This window comes from Vombatus ursinus, unplaced genomic scaffold, assembly GCF_900497805.2.
Source record: "Vombatus ursinus unplaced genomic scaffold, bare-nosed wombat genome assembly UNPS02014773.1, whole genome shotgun sequence".
In the NCBI taxonomy this organism is placed as follows: Eukaryota; Metazoa; Chordata; class Mammalia; order Diprotodontia; family Vombatidae; genus Vombatus; species Vombatus ursinus.
This window is the reverse complement of record NW_020954551.1, coordinates 33,926,284-33,949,175: the sequence shown is the minus strand read 5'-3', so window position 1 is coordinate 33,949,175 and position 22,892 is coordinate 33,926,284. Positions and strand designations below refer to the sequence as shown.

Here is a 22,892-nt window from a genome sequence, read left to right as displayed (position 1 = left end):
GAGATCTTTTTAAGAACAGGGTTTAAAGAGGTAAGTTACAAGCAGCCACCCCTTGCTTTGTTTTCCAGATGCTTTTCCCTTCCCATTCTTCCCAATGTGGACCTCCCAAGTTTTCCTACATAGGGCTGACCCAGCTTGTCTTGACGGCCCCCACACTCACCTGCAGGTCCCTGTTTTTGAGGTTGCCCAGCCAGAAAGCCTCCTGGCAGTTGTTTAGGATGAGCATGGCTTTCACCCTATACACAAACAGCTCCAGGGTTTTCTTCAACAAAGGCACGTGATTGGTGAGACTGGTATCTTGATGAATCTGAAAGGGAAACCCAACGTAGCTAAGCCATGTAGAATCTATTCTTGAGGATTCTTCTCACTTTCTCGAACTCCCCAGACAGTCGATGAGCATTTATTAAGCACCCCTACGGGTGCTGAGGATGCATACACAAAAGAGAGACAGCTGGAGCTTAGACTCCCACTCCTCCAATATAAAGGTTGCTCCATCATCACAAGCTAGGCAGTCAGGATCTCAGAAGCAGAGAATCTAAGAGCTGGCTACAAGGGGCCTCAACAGAGCCTTTGAGTCCAGCACACACACCAAAGGAATCCCTGCTATAAATAACATGCCTCCAAAGTGGCAATCCAGGCTCTCTATGAAGACCAATATGGAGGGAGTTCATCCTGCATCAGTCCACTCCCCTTTGGGATAGCTTGAATTGTCAGGAAGTTTCTCTTGACATCAAAACTAAGTTGTTCATGTTTCTGCCATAGGGGACCAGGCAGAACCAAGCGAATCCCTCCACTTGAAATCGTTCAGATACTTGAACATAACCACTATGCCTCCCCTAAGTCATTTCTCTAGGATAAGTGGTCCTCATCTGTCGTGATCTCAAGGCCCTTCACCATCCTGGCTGTCCTCTGGATATTCTTCTGTTTATCAATATTCTTAGTCATTTAAACCACTGAGTCAGGCCAATGGCTCATTTATTCAGGATTTACTCCCTGACAGGGGCAGAGAACAGGGGATATTCTGTGGCAGAGCATAACTACTTGCCTTCCATGATGTCAAATTCAAAAGAGGCATCACACTTACCTCAAATACCCTTTTATTAAGCTGGTAAAGATCTATCAAGACCCTTCATGAAGCTATTTGTGTTAGTAACAAATAACACTGACTAGCTCTAATTGGCTGAAATGTTATTTGAATCTTCACTAGAAGCACCTTCTAAAAATGGACCTGAGAGAAGAAAACACCGAGCAGAAGGGCCAAGGTAGAAGGCCCAACTCACCTGCCAAATAGCCTTTGCATCCTGCAGTCCCTTGATCCTTTGGACTAAGGAAGACAACAGCCCATCACAGGCTGGCATCAAGCAAGAAAAAAAATTTAATTTTTTCTTTTGTGCCTAAAGTGTTATCAGAAGCAAGAGACCTGTTTCTGCCAGGCAGATTATAAATGCAAAGAGGGCTCCAACAGCTGGCTTCCTGTCACTTACTCACCAGCAGGATTCACTACTTATATAATGCATCCACAGGCATTCTGTCTCTCTCCTCTAACAACACCTTCTGGAACGTGTTGGGTGTGAATTTATTTCATATACTGAAATTTGTCTTAGACCTGGCTGTCCTCCCTCAGCTCCCCAAAGTCTTCACAACACTAAATAAAATTACTTCAGACAGGGTACCAGGCTGCTAAAAAGTTAGAAGAAGGTAAAAGAAACTATCCTAGTCTATGAAATGGTAAGCAGTGCCTGCAGATTTTAAACAGATATAAGGGCTGGTAATGTCTCCCATTTGCCTTCTTACCTTAGAATGCCCACACATATGATGAAGTTGTCTCGTACTCAACTGGAAGGTTTTCAGTAAACTCAAAACATCTTCCTGAAACCAACCCAGAAAGGTTTGTTACGTAAAAATTGCTGTGCCTAGCAAGTTGTCAACTGAGGCTAAAAAGATTTTCCTTTTTTCTGCAACAAGAGCTCTCATTTCATTACAAATGCAAAAAATAAGGCCAAGACAGGAGAACCCACAATGAAGGGACCATAAGGGTCCTAGCTACAGAGCTATGTCATCTTTACTTGGTCCTTCTCCAGAAGGAGCAGTGATGGGGCAGGCAGATGTCCTCCTTAGTCCTGGCATCTTCTGTCTCCTGGTAGATAGTGTAGTTCATTGGAAAGAATCTCATGCTAAGGGTTTCAAGATCTGGATACTAGTTAGTTCTGGTCTAGATGTGGGACTTAAGTCATTTAACCTCTTGGGCCTCAGTTTCCTTCCTGTTAAATGGAACCTGAGAGAATTATCAAGAATCAAATATCAGTATCTTGCAAGGCTTTTAAAAGCATGAACCAAAGGTAAGAGGGTCGGTCTCTATGTGTTTACTCCTATACACTACACAACCTGCCAGTGTGTGCCCACAACTTAGCCAGCTCTCCCACTGTTAGTACCCGAAGCTGAACAATAAAATGTGCTCTATCTGATTTAGTTCTCTAGTCTCGACCCCAACGACCTGGGAATTGTGATTCCACTGACTGACCTCACAAGACTGCTAGGAAGAACTACTTGACAAAAGTTAGAATAATGGTCCTTTCTCCTTTTCTTTTCTCTTTTTTAAGGCAATTGGGGTTAAGTGACTTGCCCGGGGTCACACAGCTTGTAACTGTAAAGTGTTTGGTTTGAGGCCAGATTTGAACTCAGTTCCTCCTGACTCCAAGGCCAGAGCTCTATCCACTGTGCCACCTAGCTGCCCCATAATGACCCTTTCTCAAGACAGTGTTAAATACCCAGAACCCTGAGAATGATCTGGTTCTTTCAAAGGGAAAAGCACTTAGTCTCAAGTTGGAATCTCAGTCCCATTCTTGAGAATAGGGCAACTCTGTTAAGGAAGCGACAGGACTGAAAGGCTGTCTCTCCATGCAAAGTCCCCACAGTATTCCCCTTCTAGAAAGTCACTGTTAATGTCAGTTCTGGTACCGGGATAAACAAGAAGGGAAGTTGGCTCAGGCTTAGATAAGAACACGGACACTCCAGGCCACAGGGATGCACCAGCAAGGTCATTATTTCTATTTTCCATCTTGGAGGCAGACCTAGGAAGGTGGGTTTAAACTAGGCTCGGCCTGCCTTGGGTTTAGTCTTGTTTGGGGTAGGTGCCTCGTTCTATTCTGGTGCTTCTGTTCCCAGGAGTGGACCCCAATCCAAGGACTGAACTGAATCCCAGGACCCACCCTGCCTCTTTGTTTTTCACTGGCTTGCTGTTCTTACCCGATGTTTTCTGAAACTGAAGTCCAGGAGGGGCATGCACTGCTTCAGAAAGGTTTCCACGAAGAGACGTCCATACTAAAGGGAAAGAAAGCAGAGCTCACACCTGACGGTCTAAAGCTACATCACTGGGCTATGGAGCCTCAAAAGGAGGAGACTAAAGGCTCTCTTGCCTTCTCTCCTTCCTCCGACCTGACCAGAGATCTTGGGCAAGGCAGCCCCCACTCACCACTCCTAGCTATTCCTAGGGCATCTCTACCCCCAACCCCTCTTTGACTTGCTCCCTTGGCCTCTAACCAGGGATTTAAAGCTACAGCAACACGGGATTCTCCATCCATCCAATGAGTCTGGGAAGATTCATTCACTGATTTCTTCCCAAAATACCCCCCGGGAGGTATTCATTCCTGAGACTCAGGCCTGTGGGGAAGGGACTGGCCAAAGCCTTCTTGGCTGAAGCTTTTTCCTGAAGCAGTGGAAACTCTTCTTGATTAGAAGGAAAATCCAATACAAAATGGGCCTGGTTTCTTAATGGAACAGCAAACCTCCCTTACCTTCAGACAAACATTTAGGACTGGCCGGCTATCAAACACCTGAGAGGGAAGAAAAACCAGTAAAAGCTTAGGCCTAGTTCTTATATAGGTAGGTAATAATACTAAGCACAACGATTCATACCACTTTAGTATTTTAAGATTTATAAAGTGCTTTTCTCACAATAACCCTGTGTAATTTGTACTACAAGTATTTTTACCCACATTTTACAGATATGAATGGTTAGGCTCAGAGAGGGTAAGTCATTTTTACCCATGGTCACACAGCAAATGTGCATGACCTTGGTTCTCATGACCTCCAAGTACTGCACATTTCCCACTGGCCAACATGGCCTCCCACAGCTCTTTGGTCAAAGCCACAGGAGGCAGGGTTCTAGCCAGCAGGATATTAGTTTGAATTTTACCACAATAGGAATCATATAGTAATGATTCAGTGCTTCTGGGATGGTAGAGGAACCAAAATTCTGATCTGATGAGAACTAATATGCTAATAAAATATGCAGGAGCATGTCTAATGAGTGAAGATATATGCATATTGTATCCTGCACATCCAAGAAAAGTAGCAAAGAGAAACCGATATGGCATATGGGGATAACAGAACAGTCCAGGGGCGGGGGCGGTGAAGACCAATATCTATACATGTGAGCCCGGCAAGAAGGAAGGACATTAGGAGGCCCTGCACAAAGAGAAAGGAAAAGAAGGAGCTTCTGTGTTTCATCCATGGATTGGTTCCCAAGTTTCTTCATCTCATAATGGCCCACTATGAGGGGACATGGAATAGGGAAAGAAATGGGCTTTGGTTTCCTCACAAATTTCACAGAGGAGAAAGATGGTATTGTCTGGGTGGTGGCAGGAGACAGTTAGGGTTAGCTCTTACCCAGGAAGGGAAGCTGGGAAAATGATGCTGAAGGATGACGGATGGATGTCCCCAGAAGGGACCCCTGCTTCCTTAAAGAGAATACAGGAGCCAGAGAGATGGGCCAAGACCCATGAACTTACCTTGACCAGGTTGATAAGGACATTAAAGTCTCGGACAGCCATGCTCCAATGGAGAAGCTTTTCCTCATGCACCTAGCAGTAGCCATAGAAACGGGCATCCCACAATCAGAGCCAAATTATGCTACTGCATTCTGTTTCTAGCAATCAAATCCAAAAACTGCATGGAGATTCTAAGATTCAAACCAAGAGGAAACAGCCATACACCCTTACTGTGGTTATAAGCACTACATACACAAAAGTCCTTGGCATTGTCAAATGGTTCGACTTCAGAAATGGATATGATTTTATCAGGGGAAAAGACGTTAAAGAAGACATAACTTTGCTGCAAGACCCTAAGAGACCATGAGTCCTTTCCATAGGATTGGCAGCTGAAACCTTACACATGTATTGTTTTCACCATTAGAATAGGAGCTGACTGAGGTCAGAGACTGTCTGACTTTTCTATTTGCATTTCCAGAGCCTGGCAAAGTGCTTTGCACATAGCGTTTAATAAATGCTCATTCACTCTTCATTCATTCATACATTCATTCATACACACATTCATTCATACACTCATATGTCGAGCCAAAACACAAGCAAGAAACAAGAATCAAGACCCTGTTTTCAAAGCAGATCTTGGCCTCAAAATGACTAATGACCATGAGACCTCTGGGGCTCTTTTACACACACAGTTGCAGAGTACCCACCTAAATCAACTGTGGTGAGCTAACTACTAAAGACCTGGCACAAAGTACACCAAGAAACATGCTTTCTGATTCTATCTCAGCGCCTGAAAAGCAAGCATCTTAGGTGACCACCAGGGCATGGCAGGAGTCAGAGATGGCTTTTGGGGTTTGGTCCATATTACTAGCAAATAGACTTGCGGCCAAAGTTATCCATGAGTAAGTCACAGTCCAACCTCCAGGAAAACAAAGGAACACATCAGGGAATGAGCTAAGGGAGAGGATGGAGAGACTATAGGAGCTAGTCTTGGCACAGCATTTCTAGAGTCAGCTGACAGACAGTGAGGAAAAGGGACTAAGGATGGCAGGAAGTTGCTGTGAGGAACCTCAGGAGGAGCAACTTAGTGGGACCAGTGGCTGGAGAGATACATGGTACCTGAGTGTAGGTGTCTGGATAATCCAGAGTCCACTGCCAAGGGCAGATGTATATTCTTATTACCTTGACCCTCTAGAGTGAATAGGGCCAGATGAAACAAAGCGTGGTAGTGGTGGTTGTTTTAAATCAATCCTCAACTATTATCCAATGTTAGGTCCTTACCTTAGGCAAGTCTGCAGCAGTACCAGCCTGAAGGTTCCTCACTGATTTCTCCAGCTCAGCCATCATCACTCGAAAGAAAACCACAAATGTCTGCCTAGAAAAATGGAAGATTTGTAAGATCCTGGCCTATGGCAGAGCAGCTATGAGCACGCCAACATGAGTAAGCACTTGCACTTTTGTGAAGAAAGCAAAGGCCATTCCTTCCCAGGTCCCTCAGCATCCTGTCACGGGGACCCATGATAACATAAGGCAAACTAAGGGGCAAGATCACAGCTGAAACCTACAAAACAATATTAACCTGATGAAACACAAGGGCCGGTGAGGAAGGTTTAAGAGAATGGACATAGGACCTTCATTGACAGTCATTTTTTCCCTACTTTTAACCTCTTAAAAGTGAAATAACTAGAATATGGGCTAAATGATCTCTCAAAGTGAAATGATAAAATTAACATATTTGAGGAAAGGATATTATGCAGCTACATTTCCCCCCACTCCAAGCATCTCATTGGCTTTAAGAACCCAATCTTCTAGTGCTGCTCAACAGGATTTTCTCATATTTGAATTATACTAGCTGAGAATAAGTCAATTAAGGTTTGTTATTTGTCACAGAGATTCCACCAATGTCTCATAAGAAACATTAAGGTCAGATGTTGAACATGGGAATCATCTGAACACTAGAAAAAGGTTGGACAGCTTGGTTCTAGCTTAATAATGAGAACATGAGTAAGATGCTTTATTGAGGCCTTAGTTAAGTACTTCTGAAGTAAACAAAACATTATCCTCAGGACAAAACAAGATGTGAAAAGGTAGGATGCGGAAGACTTACTTGTGAACATCTCCACAGAAATAACAATCTAAGACTTACCTGGTCAGTGTAGGGAAAGAGGAAGAAGAAGCATCTTTGGAAGAATTGATTAGCTCTGGGACCCCAGTACCAGCAATCTCCTCTATAAACTTGAGGACATGGTCTGCTCGCTCCAGGTAAATGCTGCACTAAGAGAGCCACGTGACTGATTAAGAACAGAATGACTAAAGGCTTTAGAACAGACTAAACACTCCTTTCTTGGAGGCTCAGAGGGGCATTTATTTATTTGCAAAATAAAGTCTCATTTCTTTTCTAAACTCTCTTAGGGTGATATGAAACATATAATAGATGGAAGGAAAAGCTAGAACTCTGAGCCAGTTATGAAATGTTGTAGTTTAGAGTTTCTCTTCCCCAACCTATGGACAGAATAAATTTAGGAGCTACAGACAAGCTTATCTCCTTTGGTGTCCCTAGTTCAACATGGTTTTGATCGACTAACAAGGGATATATCACAGATTGAGGAGTTCGGTGTATCCTGAATTATTCTGTTTCACCAAAGGAGTTAATGTGGCAATTTAACACAGAATGGAAAGATCATAGACTCCACTAGTCCCAAGTCTGGCTCATTTCAAGCTTATAACCAAGACATACTCAAGATTTTTATAAACATTATCATAAAACATTCTTTACAGAAATAAAGGAAGGCTTAAATAACTGGAGAATCATTGTGTACAGCTGGGTTTCAATGAAATTTTTAAAACTGAAAATAATATCTAAATTAATTTACAGACTGAATGCGGTAACAATCATTTCAAGCCTGTTTAGTCACTTTCTGTTTTCTTCCAACGTTCACCCCATGGAGGACTAATGCTAACACCAGCCATTTCTGAGTTTTTTGGCCAGATGAAGGGCCCCACAAAAAGCAAATGGCAAAAGCCAACTCTCTCACCAGAGCAAAGTGTTCAGTTGGTCATTAAAGCTGCTGCCTCTCTCTCTCTCTCCATTTGGCTGCACCCAAGCTTGACAGAGGAACCGCCTGGCCAGGGAAGCTGTTGGAAGAAGAATACAGGCCTGATGAGCAGCTTGGAAGGGTCTCAGTACTCCCTTGGGAGCACAATTGTAAAGCATCAGTCTTTAAAAAGGCAGCTCCTTGTGACCCTTTCTCCTAACAGAAAACCTTAAAAAACCGAACATACACATACCTCCCCTACACCTGCCCCGGCACCCTTGATATCTCTTAGGACTGCATTTGGTGTGATTCCACATTTATCAAGCAAATTCCCAATCTTAAGCTAGCATTCAGTCTGGAACACAGTAAAGCTAACTGGCCTAGACAGGACTCAAACCTTCAATCCTGATCTTAGTTAGACCAGTCCCATGGTCTAACTAATCCCGTGGTCCAACTAATTAAGTTAATTAATCACAGACGTGGCTTTTTTTTTTTTTGAGAATTCAGGTTACGGTTGTATATTTCTGTTGAAATATGAAGTAGTCTAGATGACTTCTGAGGTGCCTTCCAATTCTGATAGTCTACAATTCTGTAAAGATTCCAATTGTCCTGCCTTTGATAATAGGAAGTATTCTAGATAAGGAGAAAGTCATATCACTACCTAACCTGGTGCCTCAGTTTCTCTCATTACAAAATACAGTATGACAATAACTGCTCACCACCTTAAGAAGGGAAGGGATTTGTAAGGCCAAATGCATAAGGTGCTTGGAGATCCTCAGATTTCAAAAGAACAGTATTATCCATCTGAAAAAGGAAAGACGGTCTTTCACCTAATTTTTCTTTGTTCTGGGAGGCTGTAGATTTCTCTGAGATGACAATAAGGAGCCGAAGAAGATAAATGGCACACTGGAAACTGGGAACACTGTGATGGAAATTCTGTAAGTAGTGGAAACTCTGGCTGTAAAAAAGGTAATAAAGAAGAGGAAAAACAGCAATCAAGTCATTCAGTTGTGTCTACAACTGTCTCCCTAAATCCATTTCAAAGAGTTTACTACCTTTTCCATTATCTTATCTAAGACATTTACATTTTTAAATGCTTAAATGACTGATTCCTCCTTCGTGACAGCTGTGCTATATGCTCCAAACCAGGAAGTATCAGGATGGAACACTGGGGCTGGAAGATGGGGGACAGGTGAGGGATGGGGTCAGAAGTCTGACTTCTATGTTGACTTCGTGACTACTACGGTGACTTTAGACAGTTCATCTACTGTACTTCCATCTGCAAAAATGCACCGAGATGTGAAGAAAAATCACAATAAATGAGGTATAGGCACCCAGAACTTTTAAAAGCAAGATACTACATTAGTCCAAAGTAGCATTACGTGTTAAAGACTGGCATTTTAGTCTGGAGCATGAGGACCTGGTGAACAAGAATTGTTTGGAGACCAGTAAATCTTTGGTGTTTATTTGCAAGGATGCTCTAAGGAAGTAGATCTAAGAATCTTCCAAACTGTCGAAGGATGGGGAAGGATGTTAAGACAAAACTTATCGGGGTGTCTTTTACGAACCTAAGTAACTCTCCTAATGGTGCTTCATGGTCTCCCTGTTTCAGTCTGTTGGTGAGGACTTTCAGGGCCTCCAGCATTAAGTTCCGGTTTTCAGCCTGAGAAAAGCCACCCCTAGAGATAAGCCAAGAGAAGGGCAGGTTAGGATGGTTTCAGGCAAGGACAGTCTAACATCCTGCGACATCCTGGCACCGCCTTGGCTCACGCGCTCCTTCTGGTCTGGTCAGGCTGGTCTCCAGACTGTCCCCTGGATAGCTCCTGTTCTTTCTTGATGTGTCTTTGCTCATGATCTTTCTCATCTCTGTTCTCACTTATTTATCCTTCAAGTCCTACTACCTTCTAAAGACCTTCCAAACAACTCTAGTTTACAGTGATAACTCCCTTCTTTGAACTTCATGGAACTTAGAGCTTTTAATACTCAATTTTGTATTTGAAGACACATTTCGTATTAACCTGTAAATATTCAAGTATATAATGCTATCCATTCTCCCTAACATATAACAGAAAGGATAATTTGGTGTCAACAAAATTATGCTACAAATCAAGGGATCTCGGCACATTTACCCTCTCTGTAACTAAATTTCTCTATTGATAAGCTACGATACATAATGGCTATCTAAGATTTTCTTCATAGGGACATGGTAAAGAAAAATTATGATAAACAATGTATAAATATCTAGAGCTTTTAAAAGAAAGGTCTCATGTAAATTCAATGTATCATTATTACTATCTACAAAGGGAATGAGCGGCTGGTAAAAATTATTTGAAAACTAGCAAAAGTTCAGTATTTATCTGAAAGAATTTTCTAAACAAGGGTATCTAAGAATTTCAGAAACCCAGGTTATGGGAAGAAAATGGCCAAATGAAAGCCAGGAAATATGTTTGATCCTATGTCCTATGTTTTTAGGGGGATCTTGGGGACAAAGCCTCTCTAGATTGTGGGATTTGGGTCACATGTCACAAACTTGCTGTGACCTTGGAAAGGTCCCCTCATCTCTTGGTGCTTCAGTTTTCTCATTTTTTAAATGGGGTAACAATGCCTGCAATAAAAGCTAAACAAGGTAAAGCAAGTATAAAACAATGTACATGAGGATACTCTGAAAAACATAAAAATTATACAAATGTTGGTGATCCTGGACAGGGACTTGTATTTCTTTTCTATTCTGAAAAACACCAAGCACAATAAACCTGCCTCTCAACAGTGATAATATTAATCATAGCAGCTAGCATTTATAGAGTACTTTAATGTTTGCAAAGCCCTTCACAGGGTACTTCATTTAATCCTCACAACAAGCCTGTAGAGTAGATGTTTTTATCCTGTTTTTACAGGTAAGGAAACTGAGCCTGGGGGAGGTCTAAATTACCCGCCCAGGGTCACAAAGCTACTAAATATCTGAGGTTGGATTCAAACTCAGGTCTTTTTGACTCTTTGCACTATATAATCGGTGACTGAGGACTGAAAGCAGCTACATAACTCCTTTACATCCACCTGAGTCACATCCCATACACTCACCAGGCAAACAAGGCAAGAAAAATCTGCAGCAGCCTCTGGTAACAAGTTGTCATCATCTGGTGCTCCTGTACTTTTACTCCAGGTCCATCTATCACACCATGGTTTTCAGTAGCCAAGCACTTAAATAAAGAGAGGAACATGTTTCTAGATCAAGTTCTTCAGTCAGTATTCCTATTTTCCCCCAGTTCCTCATAACTAAAGAGACGAAGTTCTCTATTCAGGTGATAATTTTTGAGATTCTAGATCAGAGGAGTCAAACATGTGGCCAGCCACACTGTGGCCTGAACTAGATTAAAATGCAATTAGGAAATATTTAAGGAAACAAATAAAAATACAACAGAACACAGATAATGGTAATGTGCGGTTTTCTAAGCCATTAGGCAGCCAGTAGGGATCCTTATGAATACTTCAATGGCCCCACTTCTACTTGGGTTAGAAACAACTGCTCTCAGTTACAGAAGTGGCTTGAAAGACAGGGAGGTTGCTGACCTGAAAATAGTTGTGCATGTTCTCCAGGTGGTTACACAGTGGGGTCAGCAGGAGCACTAGGTAGTGAGCTACTTCCTGAGCTGATCTCTGATGCAGATGGGAGAATCCAATGTTCCGGTTTCCTTTACCCTGCAACGAAACAACAAAATCCCAAGCCCAATTACAGATTACCACACAGTTCTTTAAGAAGCAGGATCTTGTTCACAGCAGACAATAAGTCCAACATAGCAAGTTCTAATCAGGAGTATCTGAGGCAGCAAGCTGCCCACTTGACTGCTGGATGAATTCTGACCATAAGGAATAGAACAGTCTTTTTCCTCTCCTTGCCAGTTTACCTTCATGGAAGAGTGAAGTTTACTTCTAAGGGACCAAAGCCCTACAGGAATGGAAACCAGAGACTGGCCAAGACAGCAGAGTAGGAAGCAGCAGTACAAGCTGGTTCCCCTCACAGCTACCCTGCCGCCTTTTGTAGCTAACCTCCTCAAAAAGGCTGTCTGTAATATGTGCCTCCACTTCCAATCCAGCTTCTGACCTTACTCTATTGAAACTACACTCCAAAGTTACCAATGATCTCTTAGTTGCCAAACCCAATGGCCTTTTCTCAACCCTCACTCTCCTTGGCCCCTCCACATCGCTGATCACTCTCTACTCCCTTCTCTCGGGATACCACTCTCCTCTAGGTCTCCTGCCTATCTGATCCTACTCAATCATTTTTGCTAGATCCTAACCACAGGTGTCCCTCAGGGTACTGTCCTAGGCCATCTTCTCTTCTCCCTCTATACCACCTCTCTTAGCGATCTCATCAGTTCCTATGGATTTAATTGCCATCTCTATGATGATGATTCTTAAATCTACCCAATCTCTCATTTCCAACTGTCTTGCAGGTATCTCAAACTGGATGTCCAGCAGACTTCTTAAACTCAACATGTCCAAAATGGAACTCATTATCTTTCCCCCTAAATCCTTCCCTCCTCCTACCTTCTCTATTACTCTAAAGGGCAACATCATCCTTCCAGTCCCTCAGGCTCAAAACCTAGGAGACATCTTCCCTATCTCTCAGCCCTAATATCCAAGATCTTCTCATTTCACCTCTGCAGCATCTCTCTAATACACCTCCTCCTCTCCTCTGTCACCACCACCCCGTTAGTACAGACTTTCATCACCTCATGCCTGGACTACTACAATAGCTGCTAGTGCGTCTGCCTGCCCAAGTCTTTCCCCACTCCAATTCTTCCTCCATTCAGCTACTAAAGTGATTTTCCTAAAGCATTGGTCTAACTATGTCACTCCCCTGCTCAATAAACTCTAGTAGCTCTTTATAGCTTCTCGGATCAAACCTAAAAGTTCTGCCTGGCATTCAAAACTCTTCTTTACCTAGCCCCCTCCTATTTTCCTGTCTTCTTACATCTTACTCCCCTACATGTAGTCTTCCATTCACTGAAACTGCTCCCTGGCTTATTCCATGAACAAGATATTCCATCTCTCAGCACTGGGCATTGTTTCTGGCTGACCCCCCACCATGCCTGGAATTCTCTCTCCTCAACAACGCCTATAGATCTCCCTGGCTTCCTTTAAGTTCCAACTAAAATCCCATCTTTTACAGGAAGCCTTTCCCAACTCCTCTTAATTCTAGTGACTGCCTTACATTAATCATTTCCTATTTATTCTGCACATAGCTTGCTTTGCATATATTTGTTAGCATGCTGTCACCCCCATTAATTTGTAAACTCTTTGAGGGCAGGGACTATGTTTTGCCTCTTTTTTGTATCCCCAACACTCAGCACAGTGCCTGGTACATAGTAGAAACTTAATGAAGGTTTATTGATTGAGTAATACTCTAATAAAGATCTCAGAGAAGTGTGAGACTAAGTAATGATTGGAAATCTAAGAGAAAATCACAGTGGGTTATCTTTCCAGCACAAGATCACAAATTTGACCAATGGGCTAGTAACTTGGTAGGAACTCGGTGCAGAACATGGCTATAATACTGTCATTGACCATGAAATAGAGACTGGGATCCCCAAGCATAAATGGCCTGTCACTTCAAACTCAGCCTCTGGCTAAAGAACTGAACTGATACTCTGACCCAAGAGAGGGGATCCTGGAACCAGGCTCTGTCATTTGAACTCCAAAAGCAGGACACTAAATATGAGAGCCTAGGCCCAACACGAGGTCTCAATCTGGGAAGTAAGACTGGAAGAATGAATAAACAACAAAAAAAGATAAAGAGATACTATGATGCCAGGGATGCCTAAGACACAAACCCATAAGAGAATAAGTCTACAATACCTACAAGCAAAAACTCAAAGAAAAACACAGTTTGAGCATAAGGTCAACTAGAATTCCTGGAAGAGATAAAGCAAGAGTTTTTAATAAAGGAATTAAAAATGATTTTATACATGAGAGCACTAGATAAAAGAATTGGAAAGAAATCAGAGTTGTGGAAGAGAGTTTTGGAAAGAGAATTAACATTTTAGCACAAAAAATGCAAAATGCTACCCATGAATCAGAATTAGAAATTAGAATGGCAAAGAGAAGTTCATGACTCCATGAGGCAACAAGAAATATTAAAGGAAAGTCAAAACACTGAAAAGATAGAAGGAAATGGAAGGTATTTCATACTGCACTACCTGAAAGCCATGATTTTAAAAAGGGGTTGGATATTTCAAGAAATCATGAAAGATAACTGTCCAGATTTATTGGAACAAGACAGCAAAGTGAAAATACAAAGAATCCACCCACCACCTCCCAAAAAGACTCCAAAAAGAAAATTCCCAAAAGTGACCAAAATTCAGAACTTCCAGGTCACAGAAAAAATACTGTAAGCAGGCAGAACGAGGAACCATAAACCCAGAGCCTCCAGCAGCTAATGTGCATGCTGCACTCCTTCAAAGACATAACTGCATCATGTGGGTACTTTATTCCACCAGAGCAAATCAAAACCACTTTATGACTTAGAATGAGGCCTTCCATGAGGCGCTCTCACCAAATGGAAAGCCCCTGGAAACTATCATTCTGCTAAGGAGCATCTTCAACCTTGAATACTCAGGTGGGTCCTGAGACAAAAGACACATGGTTGAACAACGGACCCTCACTCCAAGCCAAAGACTGCACTTGGTAGCTATTTGGGAACCTCAGAACCCTTCTAAACTATGAGGCCCTACAGCAGGACTTTACTGGAAGAATTTAATGCAGTACTGGATGTGAAAATACTTTGAATAACTGGTAAAAAGCTCCACGTCAATGCTATGTTAAACTGTTTTTCATCTAAGGTGGGATGAGTTCTATATTCTCAAAACTTCTTAATCAAGCCCCCATAACAGCAAGCATGATGCTGGTCACTGAGCAAGAAAATAAAACTGACAGAATCTCTGCTGCTGCTGAGCAGGCTGTATCCTCGTGATTGGACGGACAAACAGAACTCCAAGATCTACAAGATCTGTGGTCACATGACAGACACCAAGAGCCACCTGGCACCTGAACGAGTGCAGCCTGCTTGTTCACACTTGGGGAGATTTGAACATTTCACCGGCTTGCATCACCCAGCTCCTCTTTGGTTGTTTATTATGCAGGGAAGGCCACATGCCCTTGCTTGTATGCTTTGTGTGTGAGTAATGAGCTACAATGCTGAAATTGAGCATAGGTTCATTTAAGAAATGCTAACTGCAAAACAGGGGAAGAGCATGATTCAGCTAAGATGGAAAACACTGAGAAAGCTGGGTGGGTGTCTGGGAGCACATTTCTTATTTTACATGTCATTTAAAAAAAATTCTACTTGTCACATTATTAAGTTGAACAAAAATTTCCCCAGCAGTAGCTTGTTGCACAATGATGCAAATAAAATGAGAAAAACTATCAGCAATTACTTGCTAGTAAGACCCCCTTGCTGTTGTTTATACTGACCTTGAGGAAAGAGATCCGCTTGGTAGCAGTGGGCACAAGCATATTTTCCAGTTTCTGGGAAAGATCATTCAGTAGGAAGAGTAACTCGGGGGGTCCTAACTGTACAACTTCAGTGGCCTGTGATTTGGAGAAAAGATGCCAGATATCCTCAATCACACGAATTACTGTTATCTGCACGTCAAACATCCATGACAAATTTCAAATGCTGTTTGCTCTGCTATCTAATACAGAGCAACTGCCTCTCACCATGATCTATTAGTCCTCGAAGAATTCAGACTAACTTATTATCAAAAGTAAATCGTTGAGCCTGGTAACACAATATCATGTAATATGTTATTAATTTATATGTAAGACTTGGAATCTTTATAAAATCATGAAGATCAATTTCACCTATAAAAGCTATTCCAGTCTCGAGTCCAGTTTTAAGCTTTAATAATTTTGGAAGCATAAAGGCTACAAATTTACAAAAAACAACATTTAAAAAGTTATTTAAGTTTCTTTTATACTTATTTTGTTTTGTGAATTTTCAATAATACATTTAAAATTTCAATTTTAACAAGAGAAGCCACTCTGTCATTATGACAGTTTCTGGATGACCCTTTCTCAGATCGAGGGGTCAGGAGAGAGGATCCTCTTGCTTGGTCACTTCTACTGGACTTTTCTTGTCTGGTCATACAACACGTGTAGTGTATGCAACAAAACCTCATTCTTTGGATGGACTTAAGGTGAAGATTACAAATGCAATCTTTTTCAGGCAGTGAGCAGCAGCTGTTAAAAGTTTTTACAAAGTTTAAGAATCAACTAGGTTGAGGTATAGAAGACATTTTTTTTTTGGTATTTTTTCTGGGGGTGTATAAATTTGTAGCATTTATATTTCTGAAGTTATTAAAGTTTTAAACTGCACTAAAACCTGTCGGACATCCTATATCTTGTAATCAATGTCCTCCAACCACAAGCAAGTTGTATCCATTCCTTTGCCTTGTTTTCATTTAATTGTTCTAATTATATCAAAAGAGTTAGGTTTCATCTTGGCAGGTCCATACTGAAATTTACCATTTTATCAGGTTCACGAATACAGTAGAAAGAACTGTGGATTTGGGGTAAGAGATTTGGGTCAGATACTGGCTCTGCTACTTAACTATCTGTGTGACCTTGCGCAAGTCTCTGAACCTGTGTGGGCCCCAGTTTCCTGAACTTTAAAATGAAGGGGCCAGATGAGATGTGTGATCTGAAGTTCACACATTTTACCTTTGCTCCCTTACCATCTGAAGGGGAATTTTCACCTTTCCAGTTTCCCAAAAATCTAAAACCTAAGTGTCCCAACAAGAAAATCCTCCCATTTCACAGTACAGCAATGTTACTGTGCTCTGTCTGACCTCTGAAATGATTAAAGAGTGAAACTTTCTACAGTGAGTCATTGGTAATAAGTTTTCTCTCCCGCAATTAATGAATCTTTCAGCTTTCCCTCTATCTATGGATTCAGACTAAATCATCTAAAAACCCAGAGATGAAAAGTGCCTCATTTATGGCTAACGGCATTTGTTTCCTCAGGTTAAATTATTTTTACCTTCACAGTTTCTTCCCTTAGTGTATACTATTTAATCAACTAGAATACAGGCTACTCCAAGGTCACCATGTTACTCAGAACATAAGGAAATCTATCCCAAACAATGAAATTAACATCTCATATACTCGAGTATTTAGCTCCAGTCTGACTGAAGAGCATGGCAAGATATATCCTTTCTCTAGAACAGAAGCTGGCCACAGCTGACCCAGAACCAGGCTGACCTATAAAAGTACTGTATCTCAGAATGTAAAATTCCTCATAGAGATAGAGGCAGAAATCAATCTCCTCAGTAGATTGTATAGTGATAAAATAAATGATGCCTTCAACAAGGATGCCTGAGGTAAGAGGACCAAATGAGATAATATTTGTAAAGTGCTTAGCACAGTGCCTAGCACACAGTAGGTGTTGAGAAAATGCTTGTTCCCTCCTCCCCAATTTTTGTGGCAGAAAGATATAGAGAGAGGCTATCCAGACAAATTCCCAACTTTCCTACTACCTGCTTCTGTGACTTCTCACAAAATAAGAATAACTTTTTATAGGATGCAGCCCAGTGCTAGAGGATCCCTGCTCAATCCTTTACCTCCGTGTGCATTTCAGTGTCTAACAGAGACTTGGTCAAAAGTCCACAATGTAGAATAGAGAACACCTCAAGGTCCAACTCTCTGAAGAAAGTGGTATAATTCTGGAGTGACACAGAAGCCTTCTCCTCTTCCTTCTCTGTGGACTCCTGGGCAAAAACAACAGCAGCACATATAATACAGTAAATCTTAGGGCCAAATCTATTTTTTTTTTTAAATTACAAAGTATACTGATGTATCTAATTTTATGCAAAAGATATATTTCTGAAAAGATGTGCATAAATTCAAAGTTTAAATTTATTAAAGAAGCTAAAGAGTTATACTATAACTAATTTTTGTCCTTTTTAAAATGAATATGCTTTATATTGACATACTAGTCACTTCCTCACGACCAACCACTCTGTATTATCTTCCCACAAAAAAGCTAAGCAGAGCTGCCTAAAAGAGTGGTTACCACAAGACAAGAATAGTACTCCAATTTTCCCATTTTTTTTTGTTCCTTGTTAACAAAAGGAGTGTGTGCATTAACATTATCTGAAACTGACACTATAAGACTGTTTTATAGATTAGTAAGGGTGGGGGTAGGTAGGGGAGCTATGATGTCACTGCTAACTCTCAAAAGAGGAGACTTCCACTAATGTCAGATGGCTCTGTCTTTGTCACTCAGTCATAGAGGGGGGCCAGGAAGTTCCAAGAGCTTCAGTGACTTGCCCAGGGCCACGCCTCCAGGATGAGGCAGAGACAGGACTTGTATTCAAGTCCTCCTGGTGCTGGAACCAACCCTCTACCCATTATGACATGCTACCTCAAAGCCAACAATCACTTATAATTTTTCTTGTATATTTTAAGGTCCCAGATTGTCGAGGTGGCACATCTATAAGCAGCTAAAACAACAGAAATAATAAAAATAGTAGTCCATACTCAGAAAACACAATGACATTTACAAAGCACTTTCCTCGAAACATGCCTATGAAGTAAGTAACAAGCATTATTGGCATTCTGTAGATGGGAAAATGGATGCACAGACAAGGTGGCACCTAGTTGGGGTCATAGAGCAAGCTACTGTCAGATGTGGGAATCCAGATCAGCACCTTCTCCAATATAGCAGCTACCTCAACAGTGAAACAGCAGATGTGGTGTATTGCTCACCACCACATAACGACATTTCTGCTATGGCGTGTCTCACAAATATAGAGTTTCTGAGCCTAATGTATTAGAGGTGGGTCCCTGATAGGCGGAGGCAATCCCAGATTCCCTGGTCTTCAGGCAACTGCCCCTAGGGAAGGGAAGATGGATAAATAGAAGAAGACGATGGGAGTCTTTCAGTTGTCCAGTACAGAGGGGGTATAGGAACCATTACATAAGTAGAATATGCTGGGTTGTAAGTTTATGAGGTAACAACCTCACTCTCTCTCTCCCTCCAATCTCTCCCTGCCCCAATACCTTTTCTAATTGGCTTTTATCAGACTGTGAATGTTCACATTCTGAACCATCCTCCTTCGAAAGTCTCTCCAGGGAGGAAGACTTGTCACCATCAGCTTTTCGTTTTCTTCCTCCTTGTGCTTAAAAGGAAAAAAAACAAACAATAATCCTGCCCCCAGAACACCACCATACACGAGAATCATCACAAGAGAAGATAAAACACCTTACCATCCAGACTCCTGGCCCCCACACACATTATGGCATGTTCCATTTCCAAAGCCCCATGCCAAAGTGTCTTTGTGATGTTGAGGTGCCCTCAACTGTCCAAAGCTACACTAGCAAAATGCAAGATGGGACCTGTCCTCCCAAACATTCTCAAAATTGTTTGTCATTTAAGGACCAGCTCAGCTCAGTCTGCATAGACTCATCACCAGAGGGCTGGCTCCTAGGTGATGAGCTTATTTTAGGCCATGGAAACTCATGAAGATGCAAAGCATGAAGGGACTCTGGTCTTCATCAGTACAAGGAGCAACCACATGGAAGAAACATACCCGTGCATGCACGGTTAGAACACTTTCCCAAGAAGGGGCTGGAGTCCACAGTCCCCCTAAACTCCCCATGCCTCAGGCCACCTGGCATATGAGTCAGAGGATGTCAACATGATAGCCAAGGCCACCAAGTCAGCTCAAAATAACCCACACCAAGGATTATTAGAGGAAAAAAGAAATGCCTACCCTTTTCTCCCTTCTTTTTGTTTTTCACTGTAACAGCAGCACTGGTGTGAGGGCCTCCATCTAAAGTCTCCAAGTCAAAATTTGCAAGAAGAGGGACATAGTCAGGAGTAACTGAAATAGAGAGAAGACAAAGAAGCTCACCAGCAACCATCACAGAAAATAACATGGCCTTTGAACACAAGACAGAAAGGCTTCTAAAAACTGTTGGTCAGAGCTGTTTCTGTGAGATGGTACAAAAGAAAGCTACATTAACTGGCTTGTCATGAAATGCAGCAAGCTGTCCAAGACACCTTAGATTATGTTAACTGAGTAAGTAATAAAAATTCTAGTGAGTAACAGATGATGGGAAGCAAATGTGAAGCAAAAGCATATATGCCCCCGTTTCTGGCTTCCCTCAAGTCACCTCTGACTTATTTAATTAATAATAATATAAATAAAAATATATAATAATACTAATTAATATAATTAATATTTAATTATAAGAGCTGACACTTATTTGTGATTTAAGGTTTTGCAAAGTGCTGCAAGATAGCTAGCTAGGTCAAGCAGTGGAAAGAGTGTTAGGCCTGGAGTCAGAAAGACCTGAATTCAAATCCAACCTCAGACACTTCCTAGCCATATAATCCTAAGTATGTCACTTAACCTCTCTGGCTCAGTTTCCTCAACGGCAAATGAGGATTATAAAAGCCCCTGTCTCACGGGGTAAGTATGAAGGCTGTCGTGAAGATAAATGAGATAATATTTGTAAAGCACTTAGCCCAGTGCCTAGCACATAGTAGGCACTTATTAAAGGCTCGTTTCCTCCCTGATTCCTCCCTTTACAAATACTGCCTACATTCAGTTCTCTCACAATAGTCTCAGGAAGTGAGTACTATGAGTTCTTATCCTGTTTCGCAGATGAGGCCCAGAGAGATTAAGCGATTCCCTCCATGGTCACACAGCCAGTAAATGGTGGAGATGGGATCAGAACTCAGGCGTTCCTGACTCTTCAAGTTCAGCACTTTTCCATCATCCCACACTGTTTCTCCTATTTCAAAGGCAGTGAAAGAACCAAAAGCAACATTCTCTAGGAAAGATCTGTCACTAACAGATTCTATTTTCCAGGAATACAGATATGGGATTATGTAGAAATCTGGTTTAAAGTGGCTTTACCAAAAAATACAGAGACAATTCATTGATTAAATGTCTTTTATGTTACAGGTACTGGGCTAAGAGCTGGGGTTACAAAGATTAATAAGGTCAACGTCATCCCCTTTCCCAAGGACTTTATCATCTAATCTGGGAGACATAACACTTTCACAAAAATGTATGATACAAGGTAGAAAAAATACTCTTTAATATTGGAGATGACTTTCAGCAGGGGAAAAGGAGAGGAAGAGAAGGATTCATGGAAGAGGGTGACATTGGAGATGGGTCAAAAAGGATCTAAGCAAGCAGGGCTGAGGAAGCAGGGCCTTCTCAGCATGAGGCAGGCCTCACACAAACGCCTGGAGCTTGGGGAATACAGGACAAGACTGGGAATAGCTAGTAGTCTAGTTTGGAGAGAACAGACAGTGTATAAAAGGGAGTAAAATAGGTAGACTAAAGACTGACTGAAGAGGGCCTTAAATGCCAGGCTGAAGAATTTTTATTTTACTTAGAGACAAGAAGAAATCATTGAAGGATTTTTACCAGGCAAATAATATGGTCAGACCTACATATGAGGAAGAATATATTTCTAACTGTATGAAGGACAGATGGGGAAAGGGGGTTTGGGAGGTAGAGGTGGGTGTGAGGGAGTGAAGAAACTGGAAGTTGGCAGGTCATCAGATAATGACAGATAATAGCAGGTGAGAAGGAATAAGGGCTTGTCCTGGGTGCTGGCAGTGTATACGGAGACGATGGGATGGATAAAATACATCACAGAGACAAAACTGATATCTTGGTAGCTGACTGAAGATGTCAGAGAATCAAAGATGACTCAGGTTTCAGATCTGAGTGACTAGGAGGATGGTGATGTTATCAACAAAAACAGGGAAGTTGGGAGGAAAAGAACATTGGGGGAAAGATGGGACAAGTTCCACCTTGTAGGGGGTGGCAGGTGGTACAGTGGATAGGGAGCTGGGTTTAAAGTCAGGAAAACCCAAGTTCAAATCCAACTTCAGATACTGACTAGCTGTGTGACCCTGGGCAAGTCCCAGGCAGACCTACGTCTGCCTCAGTTTCTTCAACTGTAAAACAAGAATAAGACTTTTCACAGGGTTGTTGTCTCCAACCTTTGGGTCATCTGTGGGGCCTCTGTCTCTCCCTCATCCCATATTGCCAACCACTTGCCAAATCTGACCATTTCTACCTCCATAAAGGCTCTTGCATTTGTCCCCCTTTTCCTTTCATATGCTTGCTCAGGCCTTAACAAAAACTTTTAGCCTGCCCTACTGCAACAACCTCCAAATGTGTCTGCCTGTCAAGTCTGGAAACTTTCCTGAGCTGTCTAAATGATTTTCCTAAAACACAGGTCTGACAATGTCACTTCCCTAATCAATAAATCCCAGTGGTTCTCTATTACCCCGAGGGTCAAATAAAAACTCCTGTTTGGCATTTAAAGCCCTTCACAACCTAGACCCAACCTACCTTTCCAGCCTTATTCTAATTTACTCCCTTTACTACACTCTGTGGCCTAGTGCAATTGGCTTTCTTGTAATGTAATACTTCCCCTCCCGTCTCCACACCTTGGCACAGGCTGTCCCTACGCCCTTCCTCATCATCACCCTGAAGAATCCCAACTCAAATATCACTTCCTTAATTTCTCCCTGCTACTCGCTCCTTCCCTCCCACCATGAGCTTGTATTTATTTTGCATATAGTTTGCCTACGCTTATGCATGTGCATGTTGTCTGCTCCACTAGAATGGAAGCTCTTTGAGGGTAGGGACTGTTTCATTTTTGTCTTTGTGTTATTCCCAGCCCCCAGCACAGTGCGTGGCTCATAGTAATAAATCAAATGCTTGTTGACTAAGAGAATGGATAAATAAATTGTGCTACTTGGACATAAGGGAATGTTATCTGCCAGAAGAAAGGGCAGAAAGGGGCCCAAGCTAAGAAGTTCGCTAATTTTCTCACCTGCCAAATACTTCTCTAGTAGCATCTGTAACTCTGTGATGTGCCGTAGGCGGATCAGCACTTTTCCCTTCATCTCAGCTGACTTTTGTTGGCAGAAGGCATTCACAACCTGAAAAAACCCAGAAGACACCCTTGCGGTGAGCTGCATGATAATAATGACTAATAATTATGTGGGTTATTAACATTTGCAAAGCAATTTACATAATTATCTCATTTGAGC

General features: G+C 41.9%; 1 protein-coding gene across 3 annotated transcripts in view; it reads right to left on the bottom strand.

Annotated features, from left to right (window-relative positions):
- FANCD2 (FA complementation group D2) overlaps nt 1–22,892 on the bottom strand; it is a 60,268-nt gene that overhangs the window by 3,074 nt on the left and 34,302 nt on the right. For 2 of the 3 annotated variants that reach the window (XM_027864027.1, XM_027864028.1), the window contains 17 exons: nt 22,673–22,781; nt 19,576–19,686; nt 18,863–18,981; nt 17,422–17,568; nt 15,275–15,391; nt 11,372–11,500; nt 10,883–11,001; nt 9,373–9,483; nt 8,635–8,762; nt 7,805–7,904; nt 6,916–7,038; nt 6,051–6,144; nt 4,791–4,862; nt 3,795–3,833; nt 3,247–3,321; nt 1,795–1,869; nt 161–307 (listed from right to left, as the gene is read on the bottom strand). In XM_027864027.1, coding sequence (XP_027719828.1) covers nt 161–307; nt 1,795–1,869; nt 3,247–3,321; nt 3,795–3,833; nt 4,791–4,862; nt 6,051–6,144; nt 6,916–7,038; nt 7,805–7,904; nt 8,635–8,762; nt 9,373–9,483; nt 10,883–11,001; nt 11,372–11,500; nt 15,275–15,391; nt 17,422–17,568; nt 18,863–18,981; nt 19,576–19,686; nt 22,673–22,781 — 1,815 coding nt within the window. Of the gene's footprint in view, nt 1–160; nt 308–1,794; nt 1,870–3,246; nt 3,322–3,794; nt 3,834–4,790; nt 4,863–6,050; nt 6,145–6,915; nt 7,044–7,804; nt 7,905–8,634; nt 8,763–9,372; nt 9,484–10,882; nt 11,002–11,371; nt 11,501–15,274; nt 15,392–17,421; nt 17,569–18,862; nt 18,982–19,575; nt 19,687–22,672; nt 22,782–22,892 lie in introns of those variants that run through there. The other variant, XM_027864029.1, reaches the window with a different exon arrangement.